Genomic DNA, 16,846 nt, shown 5'->3' on the forward strand with positions numbered 1-16,846 from the left:
CTTTGGGGACACAGGGAAGAAACTGCTCCAGCACTGCTCGTGGTTAGTGGCCTTCAGGAAACACTTCAGTTGAGCTCCTCGTTGATCCTTTCCTACCATTCCTTGTCATCACTGGAAAAAGCAGAGAGGCTCTGGCCCAAAAGCAGACATCTGGGTTTGAAAACAAGGATTTGGACGTTTCTCTGGGTCCCACTGTGCTGGCAGTGCTGGGAGCCCTGTAAAGGTCATCCACCTTCCACCCCTGCCCTGAGGGCAGCACGCAGGTCAGGCTGCAGCACTGCCTGTGAGCAATGACAGATTCCCAAAAGGTTTCATCAATGCTTCCCCCATAGTGGCTATGGCTGAGAAATGCCTGACCAGGCAGCAGCACTGGGATCACAGGCTGGAAGTGCTCAGGCCCATTTTCCCTCCTAAAAATCACCAAGCAGCAAAGTTCTTTCAAATAAGACACACATTGGTGGGGTTGAAAATAACACAAAATGCACATGCTAAAGACAGCCTTTTTTTTTTTATTTAAAACTCTGCATCTGAAAACACCGTATGACAGAAAGCATTATATACACTGCAGTGTTTTTGGTATAATACAGTATTTCATACATCCATTTCTTTTTCTGCAAAAAAATTTGCTTTGTCGGACAAACAACCAAACTCCCATTGACAAAGAATACAGCTAAGGCACATTGTTTCTGCTAAATGAAAGACAAAAGGGTGCAAAAAGGGTAGTGCAATAATTGCTGAAAATCACATTCTACTACAAGAAAAGCATTCTGACTTTGAACTTTGATTACTGGTCAATTTAAGACATTTCAATATCTCATAAAATACTCCTTTAAATAAATAGCAAAATATCTACATCTTTCAGTGTGTTCCATTTGAATTTCCAATTTTTTTTAAACTTTTTTTTCCCTGTATATACATGGTTTTCTTTTTTCTTATTCAATAGATTACAAAATATTTCTGTACAATTTTATGCATATTATGATCTATAACAAAATAGTTATTTCTTAAAACTATATTACCACCAGTCTTTGAAAATGACAGAATAGGAATAACTTATTATGGACTATGTTAGGCAATAGGAAAATCCAATCAAATCAAAACAGAACCAAAAGGACAAAGTCAGAAAAATAATTTCATTACATTGAATTAATTGTTTTAGTTTCACAAATCTTGTTTTATATGTAAACCCTTTTCAGTTGCCTTTGGGTTGTATCCACATATGAATACCAACATAGGACAGGATGTGGGATTCCTAAAAGCACTGCAGCCTGCCGGGAATATTGGTGCTACTCACTGAAACATTACAGTTCTCATGGAGGAAAGTATTAAAGAAACCCAACATATACAAGCCTTAGCAGAAGTCATTGCTTTCTGCTGACTTTGACAACCTTTGAAAGAAACTCCAAATGCCAGATTTTTGCAAATGCATTTATGACAAAACAACCATGTTCTAAATGTACTGTTAGATTCCCAACCAACACCCAAAATCTGGCCCTATGTGGTGACGTTCTTCAGATTTTAAGACCGTACCATTAAGAGGATATTTCTTCTCCCAACTACCAGTACAAATCTGAGAGGAATGCTACTACAGCATGTTAAAATGAGTGAAATTACTCTACAATTTGTCTTGTGCAACTGAGAGCAGCCTGTCCTGTTGTAGTCTGAAGATAAATTAGAAGTTACTAAGTTTGTACTTTGTATGTAATTAAACCAAGTTCCTTATCTACAGTGACTTGCAAGAAACAGAGCTCATAATTTCCTAAGGTTTATATGAACATCTGAGTCTTCCTTTTGCCCGAAGGGAAGGTCATTTTCTTTCCTTAAAGACTGCATTTGTAAGCAATTTCCATTGTATTTGTGAAGTGTAAGCTGACAGCAACACAACTGAGCTGTAATAGAAATCTCAAGGTGCCTTTTATTCATTCCGCAACAAACAGAGAAAGTGAGCAAGACACAGACAACACCAAAGTTCCTAACACAGTTTAAGGCCACATTTAGAAAGGATGGAAGTAAGGCTTTCTTTAAGGGGCAACACACTGGATGCCACAATGGGAACAGACACCGAGCGATCCAAAGCTGATAGGATTCATCCACAGAAAAGCTGAAACAACACCCTAGTTTTGGCCAGCAGGTCTGTGCCTTTTTTTGGATCTAAGCAGGAAAAAAAAAATGAAATGCCATAGACATCCTCCTCTGGAATATTCCCAGCAAACTGAAGGTGCTCCCTTAGTAGGAGTGCTATTGTCTCAGTCAAGGGTGTTAATTACAACAGAACCAAAGACAAGCCGAGTCATTACAATATACAAATGCAGCGCCATGAACCGCGCCTAGAATCTCACTCTGGTATCAGAGGCACCTGTACAGTATCTTGCTGTTTATTTGGCAAGGTTACAAGTAATACTTCTAGGTTGTAACAAAGTAGAAAGAGAATTTGCATAGATTGTACATTCAGTTCAAGGAGATTTCTGGTACCTTTTTTGTTGTTCTCAGGTAAACGTGTTTGCAGACACAGTGAGGTAGCAGCTGTGGTAGCACCCATGAGCAAAAGAAGGTAACCAAGGCAGAAGCAAAGAGCAGAGTGATCAACACACTACTGTTAGTAAGAAGGAACAGAATCAACGTGGTCCTGCAGTGTCACATCATGAGGGCAACTGCTCCCAACGCCACACCAAACTGAGACACCCTAATGCTGCCCTGGTCCTGGGCAGCACAGGCTGTAAGGCCTTGTAGCTCAATTTTAAATGCTCTCAGCCTGATTATTCTTTCCCTTACTGTGATGATGAAGGTTTTGAAGGTCAACCTCTTCTACAATACACCTTCGTGGGGAATTACAAATGAGAGGGTTTGCCTGCCTTTGAAGATTCTGCAGGAAAATGTGCTGTCCTACAAATTCTTCCTTGCTGTCCTCAATCCCACTTCACATTTCTTTGGCTCCTCTGTGCCTGGCTGCAGCAGCAGCTGCCCTCAGGGCTGAGCAGCAGGTATTCCTGCTCTCAGGAACTCCTCCTGGGCCTCTGGAAGGGCAGTGCTCTGTCCTCTAACACTGCATCTCTCCCTACCCTCTCTGTCAGCATCATCCCTGGAGCTGCCTTGGCAGAAGGCTGAGGGTTTGGTTTGGATAGTCTTTTTTACATGAATTTTTCATTTTTTCAAATTGTTTTCAATTGTCATGTAATATGGGCTTAAGTCCTACTAATCCTTAAGACTACAGTGGAGGTCTTGAATGGTAGAAATAAAGACACATTATGGATCATTATCTTTTCACAACTGGACTGAAGCAAAGGCCAGTGAGAAAGGCTGCCAACCATGTCCCACCAGATCTGTCTTATTCTCTTATTGAAATATCAAATAACCAAGTCTTCTTTTACATATATCAGATTCTCAGGCCTGAAAATCAGGACAAGGTAACTGCTGGCTTCCACCAACTCCTTCCTGTGTGCAAGTACTGAACTGACTGAAGGCTGCTCTGAAAAGCCAGCTTTCCTCATCTGCAGCTGGGTTTCTGAAGAGCCTAAGGGATTTAGCTCAGTCAAGTATAAAACTTCCTGCTCTATGGAAAGTGCTGGAGTTGGCCAAGGTTTCATGTGGCCAACTCCTGAAGCTTTGGGAGCTGGGAAGACAACAAGGAGGGTGTGTTAGCCAGTGGCAAGATGGCAATTCTCTGATGCTCTGATGAAAGACAACTAGAGAAATCAACAGGAAGCTGGTCCTCATTGCTGGGCCACAAGAAACATCTGGATCTTGTCAATCTGGATCTTGTCTATCTTGTTTATCGAAGCTGAGATCTCAGGGCATCAATGGTTTTTAGCCTTGCTGTGCAGAAGGAGCCCAGTTTGTTTAAAGGTTTTTTGCAAAGCAATTGTGTCAAACTTTTGCAAAGTTTCAGCATCTTCTCTACCATTTCTCTCTCCCTTAGGTCAGGTTTACACGATCCCTGTTCTGATTCACTGACTTCACTACTGTGCTCACTACAATCATGGCTAAGAGTGATGGAGGCCTCATTAGGAAGGCAATTAGTGCTGCAGGAGATGGAGGGAAAGTGAATGCACATTAGGTGGTACTTTTGAAGGTGCTGCAGGATCACTGTTAATACACCATTAAACAACTGTACAGGCATTGTGCACTGAAGCCAGTACCCAGGAAAGTCAATTTGTAACACACGAATGCACATTCCTGTATCTCTAGGCTTAGCAATAATGAAGGCTTAACAACAGAGATAGAGAGGGACTTTCTTGTATAACACTTGCTATCATGAAGGAATTGTTAAAATTCTCTGCTTGCTGAGAGCACAAAAAATGAAGACATAATTTCAATTCTAAAAAAACCCCCTTGAATATCAGAAAATGAAAATGCAAATATTACTACTCAATGTCCAAATGTCATCAAAGAAGGAATTGGACAAATGTGAAAATAAACTGTCATTTGAGCTATTTCCTTTAGCCTTGGGGTTTAACATTACCATATAAACAGGTTTGCATAATGCTGAGCCTGACTTTGGACATAACTCATTAAATCACATATGGAGATGTTCTGCATTTTGCCACACTCCCTTTCTGTGTAATACAGATTGATCACAGGAGTGTTACATGGCTGTCATGCAGAATGGGCAGGGAATTTAAACAAGCAAAGCATTACACACAGAGAATAAATTTGTGCATATGGAAATAGAAACCCCTCCCCACTGAAAGGAATTTTGATCAAAGCAGGCTTCCAGCTGGATCCTGTTCAGCAAGGACTGGCCAGTGTGACTGGAAAAGAACACCTGCACATTCAGGTGAAGATGCATAACTCTTGTGTTTTCTACCAGCTGTGGGGCCCTGCTCTGAATTCTCCTTTTCACCAAATGTAAGATCTGTGAAGTTATTCTCTCCTGACCACTGACAATGTTCTTCCCAGGCTCCCAGTGCTGCCATTTCAAACCAGAGAAGCCACTAAGCAGGACTAAGTTGGGCTTAACAGCATCACCTTGGAGCCAGCTCTGATCCCTGATGCAGAATCTGGCTTTATATGTTTTTATTCCCAACTACTGGGCTTTGGAACTCAGACACTGAGTCTCATATATATCTTTTGGATCCATGTCTGCATGATAACAGCTATAGTCGAGGTGGCTGTTTAGGTCCAAAACTTGACACTGCCCCTAGAAGATGTTCCAAACATGGCAGCTTATCTTTTGATGACTTCAAACAGCATTTACCCCTAGAATACTGTCATACCCTTTATTTAGGCTGGATTTGACTCTGAAATCCTCTTTTAGCACCAGCACTCTGGAAGTTTTGCCTGAGAAAGGACTGCAGGATCAACCCCTTCAGCTCCACATCCTATATTTTATCAACAGCACTGGGATTGCCAGCTTGCTACAAAACTTCACTGTTTAAATGCTTCTTGCCTTTCAGAAAATAATCTCATATAAATTTTCTTTGAGATATTTTAAACCTAGCATATAATGCAAATGGATATATCAGCAACCATCTGTTTTCTTTCCCTTTTTTGTACTAAAACAAAATAATTTGCACCTTATTTTTCAAATGATAAAAGTGGCAGCTTTTTTCCTAACTGCAGAAGATGTGATTGTTGTCACCTTCTGCTTGGTCTAGTTAATGAAAACTTACAAAAAAAAGCATTTAAAAACATTCCTGCTTAAGAATAAAAACATCAGATTTAAAAACAAAGTTATCTGCACGTGTGTGCGTGGGTGCACCCCTACACATGTGCTTATGTGCAAGACAGACTGAAGATTTTGTGGCTACCTCAGGAGTCTTACTGAGAACAAGCACTGCCTGGGCTTGTTAATGGATTTTATTGTGTGCCTTAAATGTGACCTTCTTCATTTAATCTGCAGGGCTTGGACCGTGCAGTCACCATTGCATCAGTGTGAATAAAGCCCTGGATTTCACAGTGAGGATTGGAGGTCCCCAGAAAATATGAACTTCACAAAGGAATGTTACATTAAAAACAAGCACTGTTAAAAACCCCTACTGAATAAGTAATAACACTGTGATTCTATTACATAAACCTGTTGGCAACCCTGGTTTCACACACACTTGCCTCTAGAGCTGGTTGAAAAGCTGGAACATTATCTTGACTGGAATATTCCAATCAGCTCTCATTGCTACAAACTTTCCCAAAGCTACTGCTCGTGACTGACAAAATCAAGACAAAAAAAGAAAGGGAGGTGTGAGGGGAGGAAGGCCTTTTCTTAATAAAGGCAGCTTCAGTTAGTAAAATAACATAATCTTCAAGCTGCAAAAGCAGCACCTACTAATTAGTCATTGACTAAAACATAAATAATAAATACCTAAATTGTTCCTTCTATGCATCCATTTTTGTGCCAGATAAACATTTCAATGCTCTGCCTTAATGCCAGCACAGCTGACACCACAATTTCAAGTCCAAAGCAAACTGAAGTAGCTTTAAACCAATACGACAGAGATACCTCAAGCCACGGGGATCTGTGTGTTACAGTCCTACTGCAAGTGTTGTTTAAAAGGGAATTCAACCTTCCTGTGAGACATGATTATGGAATGATCTAAGGGTCTGTTTCCCTCCTGATGTGGACACTTCACTCTCAGCAGAAAGTTATCCACGCAACACAGAAGGGTGAACAGATACCTTCCTTTATTACAGCAACAGGACTTCTTTCCTAATTAACCCAATGGCTTTTGATGGTCTTTTTTGGTTCTGTTGCTAACTAGAGATTAACACAGCAACAGCAACAAAGTGCATGTTTTTGCTAATGTAAAACACATTAGTTAGAGATGAATTTGTATATAAAACCTGTATTTCAAAAAGTTATTGGAATGTAAATTAATTTTTCCCTCCTGTAGAAAATGCAGGTTGAAATGATGCAAAAACATGACTATTTAAAACAGGATGCAGCCTGCTAGGAATTCTGAAGACAGGCAAGGGTAGATTGTTGACAGAATAAAGTAAAAGCATGGAGAAACATGGCATTGTTCTCCTTCCCCTGGCTTTGGGCAGCGACCCACATCCTGCACAGCCTTCCAGGTGCCCTGGCAAAGCCTGGAAGGATCCTTCTTTAGGAAGAGATGGAGATCTGAGACCAAGGAAGGGAATTAGTGTTAAGACTTACTAGCCACTACTCAAATTAGGGAAGAAACCTGTTGTTGCTGATTTAGGTCCCAATTTTACTATTTTACTGGTTTACAACTCCACTGCCTGAGAAGAAACTCAGCTCAGCTCATGAGCAAAGGGTGTGAGCAGACACATCACATCCCACCCCAGCCTATACACACACACCTGCTCTACTGGCAGCCTGTGAAAATACTCAGATACTGGTTGCTTCCAAAAATGCCTGCAGATTTGAAAGGGCTGAAATTCAAAAAACTTCTTTGTTCTTTAATAAATACTTTTAGTACACTGACCCTGAACCCGACTGCATGAGACATAAAAGACTACTATAGCAAAACACTGGTTTCATTTAGAGTTTATCATTAAATTTGTTTGAAAAAATCTCTGAAAGGAATCTGAAAGTTTCTGCTTTTGCTCGTTCTCTCTAACTAGGATAACAGACATCAGCTATGTCCAGAATTACTTTGTGTTATTAAAAACCCAAGTGAGGCTGTACCATAATTACTTCACATTCTCTGAGGTCATGTGGCCATACAGGCTTCAGCCTGCAGGAACCAACCTCCCCAGAAAGTGTAAGTAGAAGGGAATTTTGATGTGATTTATTCATTATAGCAAAATAATGAAAGCCTATGAAACAGCAGAGGCACGGACAAATTTACTTTAAAAAAACCCCTTTAGCAGCTGCTCCTTCACTGCTCTCCCCATGGCTTGGTGCTGCTGTTTCCAAGCCCACGGGCTGGTGGGTGCAGTGGCACCTGGAATGGGACAGCACAGGCTCCCGACAGAGCTGATGGAGAGGGCAGTGCCAAAGGCCTTGTCAGAACTTCAGAACTTTTTTTTTTGTTTGTTTTGGTTTTGTTTTCTTAAAATGAATTCTATTACAACAAGTAACAAAAAAAATGTAACTTCCCCTTAGGTTTCTGAGACCTGGTGTGAGATTCACAGAGAAGCAAGGTTCAATTCCCTTTTAAAAACCTACGCCGGGGCGAAGCGCAGCGGACGCTACCTCAGGCGGCCGTCGGGTTTGACGGGGCCCAGCTCGGACTTGGGGTCGGGGCTGAGGGAGCTCCAGGCGGTCTGGGCGCAGCCCTGCAGCACGGGGCAGGCCGAGGGCCCCACGCTGCACACGTCCACGGCCGACCACACGCCGCTGACCAGCGAGTCCACCCAGGTGTCCAGGCGGGCGCCCACGAGCCCCGCGTTGCGCTGGGCCTGGTCGGCGCGGGCGGCGCTCACCGGGAGGTTCAGCACCGGGTTCAGGCCCTGGAAGCTCTGCTCCATGTAGGCGTTCTTTGGAGGCCCGCTGTGCAGCTTGATGGCTTCCTCTGGAAAGGAGCAAAGCCCACAGTTAGTGCATTGAAAAAGCCACCGCTGAGGATCTAAGGTGAACAAAAAGAGCAAGGTTTAGGGGTGAGCGGTAGGCCATTTCCCACGCATTGCATCCCCAGGGGTTGTGCTCGGCTTTGGCGCTCTTTGTGCTTAGTACTATGGATTCTCCTCACTGTGATTCTCATCCTGCAAGTGCTGCCTCTGACCCTGAAAATAGAGCCACCCTTATTATCAACATGTACAACCAACCCCAGAGCTGCAGGACATCCAGGACTGGCTGCACCTCGAAATGATGAAACAGTTCAAGGACACCTGGTGCAAGAAGTCTGCCAACCCCTGTCAGACATCCAAGTGCTATTATTGATTTGTCTAAGAGAAAGAGCCAAGATCTGAGCCTGTTTTGTTGTGGGTTTTTTTTTCCCTAAACAGATGAACCTTGCTCTGCTGTGGAAAAGCCACAACATTTGTTAGCTCTATCTGCCTACAAAACCCAGGTGGTGCCATTTGTGGCACTAAAAGGACAACACCATGGTCTTGGACAGACCAGACCATAATGAAACACATGTAGTCCCAACATGATTCCAGGAAGTGCTGCAGCCTCACTGGGAAAGTAGTCTCCTGTGAGATTATATTTTCAAGCTCCTGTGCTGAACAGTAGATCACAACCATTCCCTAATGACACTTTGCATTGTGGTTGCTTTCCTGACCTATCTCAGTAAAATACTGTACAATACCCCAAATTTGCAATATTGCAGTAAAAATCAGTGTCAGGCTGTGAGAATCCTTTCAGAGACCTAAACTGGACACTGTGGGTCAGGCTGCCCCTGTCAAAGGTTGGCTGACTCCTGAGAGTCTGAGTGCACTAAGCTGCTGCTTATAAAATCAGGATGAGACCCTTGAAAAACGTTCACCGAGTGCCTGTTGGGAGCAAATTTCCACCCATTTCTTTCCGCTCTCAGCTGCCTTCCCCAGCATCCTCACTCTGGCAGCACAGAGGATATGTTTAGCTCTGCCAACAGACACACTGTCTAGAACAGAAAATGGGCCCATTCAGGCTGCTCCAGGCGAGGAAAGCCACCGCGCTCGGCGAGCGTCAGAGGCCAGGAATTACATATTCACAGCTACAATTCCTTCCACATGTCCTTGCTGCTTGCACTGCAGCCTGACACTGAGTCCTTTCTTCCATGCAGAGGACAGCATCTCAGGTGCTGGAAATAAATCCTTGTATTTATTTAGAGGGAAAAAGGGTATAATTGGAGCTTTGCTGTTACATTTGCAAAGTCTTTAATGTCAAATACTGTGCAAGTCTCTTCCTTCAAATCCCCAGTTAAAGTGGTTCAGCACATGCCCATCACCATTATACATCATTTAACTGTTCCTGCATTTATCTAAACCCCTCTTTGTATTTTAAATGGTAGATACACACAATAACCTGTAGTCAAAATGAGTTCAATCTGTGCACATGTGTCAGAAATGTGCTCTGCCAGAGCACTGCAGTTAAAGAAATAGAACAAGTACACATGATTAAATTTCCTCCTTTGGAAGCAATTAAATATGGAAGACTGTTTGTCAACATTTTAGTTAAATAGGAACATTCTGAGTAAAAATTCCCAAATAAATAACAGTTGGCATTACTAGCAGGATCATCTGATTGAAACAGGCAATTCAGCGAGCTTGTTGAATCAATGCCTGTTGCACATGTGTTTGATGCATGGAACAAGAGAGATCTTTATTCAGACAAGAAACAGCATGAAATGGAACTTGCTGTTTTCTCTGGCTCAGCCTTGTACATGTCCCAGGCCTCAGGACTTGGTGGATTATCAGGATTGGGAAGGATGAAACCTGCAGGAACTGCAGGACTCAGTGCTGGGCAGAGCAGCAGAGGCTGTGTGAAGGCTACCACTGCCCACAGTGAAAGGTGCTGCTCCAGTGAAGACACACAGAGAACCCTGACCTGGTGCAGGTGGGGACTGCCTGCCCCACAGCAGAACAGCACCCCAAGTGAGGTGTCACCACACCTGGAAAGGAAAAGCTGAGCAACAGCAACCTGAGTGCAGAGTCACATGTACTCGTCAGCAGGAAAAGCTGGGGACAGACCCAGAGCCCTCTCCTGGAGCCTCCAAGGCTTTGTCAAACAGTTCACAGCAGAGAGCAGGGAGGGTGCTGCTCATCTGAGCAATGGCACATGGGCTGTTCCTCTTTGCATTAAAGGAAAAATGACAGAGAATCATGATTCCATGATTTACTGAGCTGGTACAGAAGAGAGACAGTGAGGCTCCCAAGCCCTGATATGCTGTATAAAAAGGAGGCTGGAGCTACTGGGTGTGCTCTTGAAGCACTGACACTTCAGTCAAGTGTCACGAGGAAGAGCTCATGGAAAAATAATAATGAAGAATGTAAGGCTTGCCTCTAAATATTTAGATATTTAAATCTGTATGGCTAGCACAAACAACACAAAATTAGCTGAATTGCAGACATTAAGCCAGACCTTTTGTGCCTGCCCTTTGATTTCAGGAGGATTTGTATCAATGCAAAATATATTCCTCTGACTTGAAAATATAAATTTGAAAAACTTGGTTATTTTTGACCCCTATTTTTATTTGCTCTTCACCTATATGTGAGGACACATTTCTCAGTTGACTCTTCTTGGTCTAACTTTTTTGGATTAAACACGCAGCCTATAGCCAGCCATACAGGCTGGGATTTCAGCATTCTTGTGTGGGTTTGTTCATCATTTTGCAGAAAAAGCAAATTAGTTTAGACAGGCAGCAGGCTAAGGAATGAAAAATGTGGTTATCTTGGTACACATTAAGGCACTAGACCTGTGGGTTTTTTAAAGCAACACGAACGTACAGCTTTATTTCTTTACTTGAGTTGTGTTAAAACCCTCTGGCAAAGAGGTAATTTTTTATTGACATTTTGTTTGTTTTCTCTTGCAGCAAACAAGACAGTGCTGCATTTGCTCATTGTGGAGCTAATCGACTCCTTGTCAGCTGGATCTGAACTAAATTTCAAAGCAAATCCCTGTCTTCAGGGTTTTTCTCAGAATGATGATTCCAGGGCATGTCTGCTCTTCTGCAGTCGTGCGCCTGCCTGCTGCTATTACTGCGTTTATCAAGAACATGTCATGTTACCTCTGGTTAATTTAAAGAAATCACAGCAGTTCTGACACAAGTTGCCACCCACTTTATAATCTGTATAGATGCAATTAGAATTGATTGAGCCACTGCAAACAACCAAGGGCAAAACAAAGGTTTCCCAGTATCTGCTAATTGAGATGATCTATAAATATGGATTAGGTCAAAAGGCCTCTGAGGTGCCTGAGTGCATCACCCATGTCTGCTAATGCTGTCAGCCCTTGAAAGGGGGCATAGGGACCAGGCACTGGTATTTCAGGCTCCACGGGAGCAGCAAAGATCAGCAGCCCCATGTCCAGGACTGCCATCAAGCTGGGAACAGAGTGGGAAAGCGAAGCAAAAAAGGAAGTTGCTCTTTCTCACTTCTTTCCTTGCTTGAAGGAGGAAAGGCTTTTAATGTATTCATTTATTTACAATCCAGGGTTTATTATCATCTTGAGGTTTTGGGGCTTTTTCTGCCCCAGAAGTGAAGCTACTGGCTCACAATAACCTCTTAGGCTTTAATGGAACAGGTACCATCCATTAAATGGATGACAACTCATTATTGGCACTCCAGCTGGGAGAGCACTGGGGAAACTTTGCTGTGAATATAAACTCAAATTTAAAAATGAAATTGCTTTGGCTTTTCCTGTTCCCATCACTGTGACCCTGAGAGTCAATCACACTTGGCCCTTAAAGAGCAGGGAAGGGGGGAAAGTGGGATGATGGAGATGCAGAGACAGCCTCTGCTGAATTTGCTGTTTTCTTAGGATTTGAAGTCTGCTGGGTAGCTTGGATTACAGTCAGTGAGCTGCTGGCTAAGTGCTCTCAATGACACTGTTGTCTGCCTCTGCAGCCCCTTCACAGGAGAGCTGGACATTTGGCCTTGAGTCTCCAAGCACTCAAATTCCTAAAGCTGCCAGCAGAAGTCCCCCATTCCTGTGTGATCTGCCAGTGACCTTACACGGTTCTGCTCCCTGTTTTGTCTTCTCCACATCCCATTCCCTCTTTGTCTTGGCTCAATTATTCCTAGAGCATCCTGCTGGTTCTTGGCAGCCCTCCTGTGTCTTTACAACAAGCGTGGAGTTCTTGGCTTTGACACACTCAACCATATGGTGAGAACCTCAAAACTGTTGTTTAGAAGAATAAACTGGAATCTGTCTGTGCAGGAGGTAGAGGATAGGAGACTCTGATGGAGAAGGTGAACCTGATTTCTCCAAATGATTTATAACAAATGCACCTAATTTCCTTTCCTTTCCTTTTTTTTGCTTTCTCCAACCAGGCAAATACTTGCAGACACTCCTGAGCCAGAGTATCTGCTGAAGGCAGAGCTGATCAGTGACACAACTCAAAGCAGGGAACACAGACACAGATTTGGATGGCTGGAGGGAGAGAAGGACCAGGAAGGAATAAGTAACATTAGATTATAGACTCTCCACTGAAATACCTTAGGGAGCCATATTTACAGTGGGAATACCCCAAACAGCATCCTCAGTAATTCCATGTAAGATCTGATCCCTCACAAATTCAGGTTTTGAAGAGGTCAATGAATCTGCGTTTTTAAAACAATTTACATTCGATCAGCTACTCACATCTGGACACAGCATCAAAGAAAGTACTCACACTTGATTTCCCTTTATGGCTTTACTTGCATGCAAAGAATTTAGGCCAAAATTAATAAATAACTGGAAATAAAAAACCCAAATAAATGAGTGGCATATGCTGTTTTTATAAACTGCTAAACAGAACATCTTTGCTGGCAGCTGTCCCATGATTATTTTTTTGTTTTGAATGCAATTATGAATTCTGAGAGCCATGATACAGGAATGAACGTGTTTTACATTGATTATTCAAAAGAAGAGCCAGTGGCTCCCTTCATGATGCTGGGAAACCAAAACAACTTTCCTTGTTGTGCTCTGGGCTGAAGTGATGTGTAGATAAGCAATGATTTAGGAAATACAGGGATTGTTGTCATGCCCATGTTCTCCAGATACAAGATGTTTTAGTGCAAATGCTTTTTAGAATGGCAAAAGCAAATTGCACACAAGATATTGGAGAGATTTTTGTTTGTAACTTTGTGGACTTCACTTTCTGTATCTGGAGTGGATAAGACAGAGGGGGCAGGGCCATTATTGAGGAAATGACATGCAAAGTGCTACAAAATGTGCCAGTCCAGGGCAATCTTTCTGACAAGGGTTGTTATTTTATCAGGGCAGGGGAGGGCAGGGTGGGGGTTGGTGGTGGTGGTGAGGGACGATGGCCGGAAAAAGGAAAATTTTAAAGAAATCCCTAGTAAAACATATTCCCATCTTCTACTGACAACTCTGGGCTAAGTCTGATGTATTTTAGTTTTATTTTCAATGCTAAGACAGGAAAATAATACTATTCCTTCATTTTAGAAGATTTTTGGCAGTTTTTGAATTGTTTACGGTAAGAGAAATCGTTCTTTTAGAAGTTCTAATTCTTCTGTCAAACTCTCATTATGCCTTTATTTGGCAGAGAAAAATGTTTTTAAAGAATAAAGTGATGACAAACTGACAAAAATCTGGAAATCAAAGGCAAATCATGATTGCCTGCACAGGGCACAATAGTGTCACTGAGACAGAAAGCCTTAAAAAAAAAAAAAAACACCAAAGCAGGAATTTGCATTGTAAATGCAATTCTAACAACAGTGCAGTGTCACTGCCTGCCCCTGTAATTAACTTTCTTCTCTACCTCCATGCCTCAGTCATCTACAGATTACACATCACATCATCAGTAGCAAATCACTCCTGAGACTCTCTTCCTAGACAATATTGCTCCCAAGCTTTATAGTTCATTCCTGTAGTAGATTCTAGTTACCACAAGAATAAACAGGCTTCTTAACAAAAAATGTGAACCCAGTATATCAATGGGGAAAACAGGGTAGCTACACAATTTCACTGGAATTATTCCTGGTTCAGAGTTTGAACCAAAGGGAGTTTTGCCTTTACACCATAAAGTGTGGGCTTATTTTGAAGTCTGACACATGTTTACCTGTCCATGGGGCTCTCACATTGTAGGGAAGAGCAGCAAGGTTGCTGGCTACATGCCACCTTTCCCATCCAATTTATGCCTTAAATGTTCAATTACCAAAGAACATGGAATTCATTAATTTCCAGCAGACAAGTTGGTAGCAGCTGCATTCAGAAGCAGGCTGCCTCAAACTTTGAAAATGTATCCCTTCTTCACATGGTGTCTGTTCACAATTTATCACTGCCTATTAGCTATTAACAGCAGTGGGTTGGAGGTGGTTTCATTTCTGCTTAAGAAATGATGCCACCAAATGTTAGCAGCAGAAATCAGTGAGTTCACTCTTGTGCTGGAAATGTGTGGAATCAAGCTCCTGTTGAGTGAGATAAGGGCTGCATTAGCTCTCAGCAGTTGTCTGCTGGTGTTTGCATTACAGAAGCAGCACGTTGTGCTGGGAGGTAAATGCCTGACTCAGTTTATTTGCTGCCTTGCCAGGAAGAACTTCTGAAAACTTAATAGGATCATTCATGTATCTAGGAAATTTAAGATGTCTAAAGTTATGAATATTAATACTGGGCAGATGGAAGCACTTGAGCACTTTAAGAAAAATGGTAAAGATATTCAGAGCAACAAACTTGTTTTGATCTTACTGAATAAAAATCCAGGTGTTGGTGTAAAATGTTCCCTCTTCTCCCAGCACAGTGTCCTGGGCACTGGCTGCAGACCCAAAGCATTTGGATGGTGCCTGTGCCATGCAAACATGGGAGCCTGCAGAGCCTGGCAGCCCCAGCATGGCCTCTGTATTTGGATGGCTCAGGGCTGCTGTGGCAAGAAGAAAATTTCTTTCTAAAAACTGTCACTGTGGGTCTGGTCCTGACTGTATTTGTAGATATTTCTGTAACACAGCTGCTTGGCAAGTGCTGAGCAGGTTTTGGCAGGTATCAGGCAGAAGTGAATGCCTGGACCTGACAATATGTCAGGTGAGCTCTGGCCTAAGGTAATTTTGTCTAATCCAGCATTTTGTAAATTAATGCTTTTATTGTTAAACACACAGGCTTTGTCAAAAAAACAGTTTAAACACATGTAAGTCTCTAAGAGGAAATATGAATGAAAAGCAGCACAGAAAGGTCAAATTTTCTTTCCATTTCTAAATGATGGCTTTTATGATAGCTGTTAGATTACTGAGAGTCTGAAGTTCTCTGGATTCTGAACTGTGCATAATTTAAAGATACAAATAGTCTTTTGTTCAAAGTGGCTCTGTTTTACTGACTGGATACAGACACTTCCACTTCTCTTAGTGCTAAAATTTTCTTCTGACTTAGTATCTATAAAATCTCTTTCTTTAATCCTTTTCCAATACACTACAACTTCATTTTTAACAGCAGCATTTACAGTGAATACAGACAAAATATTTATATTATTCCTGTAGGAAATAATAACACTTACCTTGTTTGATAGGCTGCTGATTTGAGAAGGTGAGAGGAGTAACGAGGAATTTGGTTTCAGCTACCTGTACCCAGTGGTGCAGAATTTTTATTGTCCAGACACCAGGTCGCAGGGGCAAATTCAGAGGTGGTTTGTAGTGAGTAAACTCAGCACTGGATTCAATAAGAATATCATATGTTGCTGCAATTACATTGATGGGATCCACCCAAATGACAGTCACGGTGACATTGGGGCCTTTCCCCCACTTCTGCATCCCCACTGGCTCATCTGTTGGCCCAAGGAGTCCTCCAAAATTCCTGAAAAGCCTTTCCTTGGCATCCCACTCAGTGCCAATCTGAAATGAAAGACACAGGGCTGGTAACATCATCTCTGTAAGCACCTGAGACCTTTATGGCAAATAAGGGCTCTCAAGAGACACAAATCATATTTCTTTAATCACATGAATTATACATACATTTAAAAGCAACATGACCTAAGATCATAATGCATACACAAATTATGAGGCAAGAAAGAAGGCTTGCTTTCTTGCTCCCTTTCTGATTGATAAAAAGGTTTTCTTTATCTTAGAGTGACACAGTAGGTGATAGCAGTTCTCTCTTCCCACCACAGAAGCAGCCAACAAGGGACCAAGCCAGTGCACAGATAAAAAAAAAGTGACCCATCCTCTCCTGGGTCATGAAAATATATTACACACTTGAGAGATGGAGAGAGGAAACCTGCAGCTGAGACCTGCCCAGCTGCTGCTAAGAACAGGGAAGACACTTCAGCTGCTGACTTCAGGACAAGTCACATCATGTCCTTTACTACAATCCACCCATGAGATGCTGTCTCCTTGTACTCTCTTCCTGCCCCATGTGGGAATTTATTTCTTGTAA

The 16,846-nt window shown here is 42.3% G+C and overlaps 1 protein-coding gene across 2 annotated transcripts in view; it reads right to left on the bottom strand.

The window, feature by feature from the left end:
• Positions 1-502: 502 nt before the first annotated feature.
• XYLT1 (xylosyltransferase 1) overlaps positions 503-16,846 on the bottom strand; it is a 176,959-nt gene continuing 160,615 nt past the window's right edge. For both annotated transcript variants that reach the window (XM_058035241.1, XM_058035240.1), the window contains exons 10-11: positions 15,972-16,305; positions 503-8,414 (exon numbers count right to left, since the gene is read on the bottom strand). In XM_058035241.1, the coding sequence (XP_057891224.1) occupies positions 8,092-8,414; positions 15,972-16,305 (657 nt within the window). In that variant the 3' untranslated portion in view covers positions 503-8,091. The remainder of the gene's footprint in view (positions 8,415-15,971; positions 16,306-16,846) is intronic.

Source organism: Melospiza georgiana, chromosome 16, assembly GCF_028018845.1.
Source record: "Melospiza georgiana isolate bMelGeo1 chromosome 16, bMelGeo1.pri, whole genome shotgun sequence".
Taxonomy (NCBI): domain Eukaryota; kingdom Metazoa; phylum Chordata; class Aves; order Passeriformes; family Passerellidae; genus Melospiza; species Melospiza georgiana.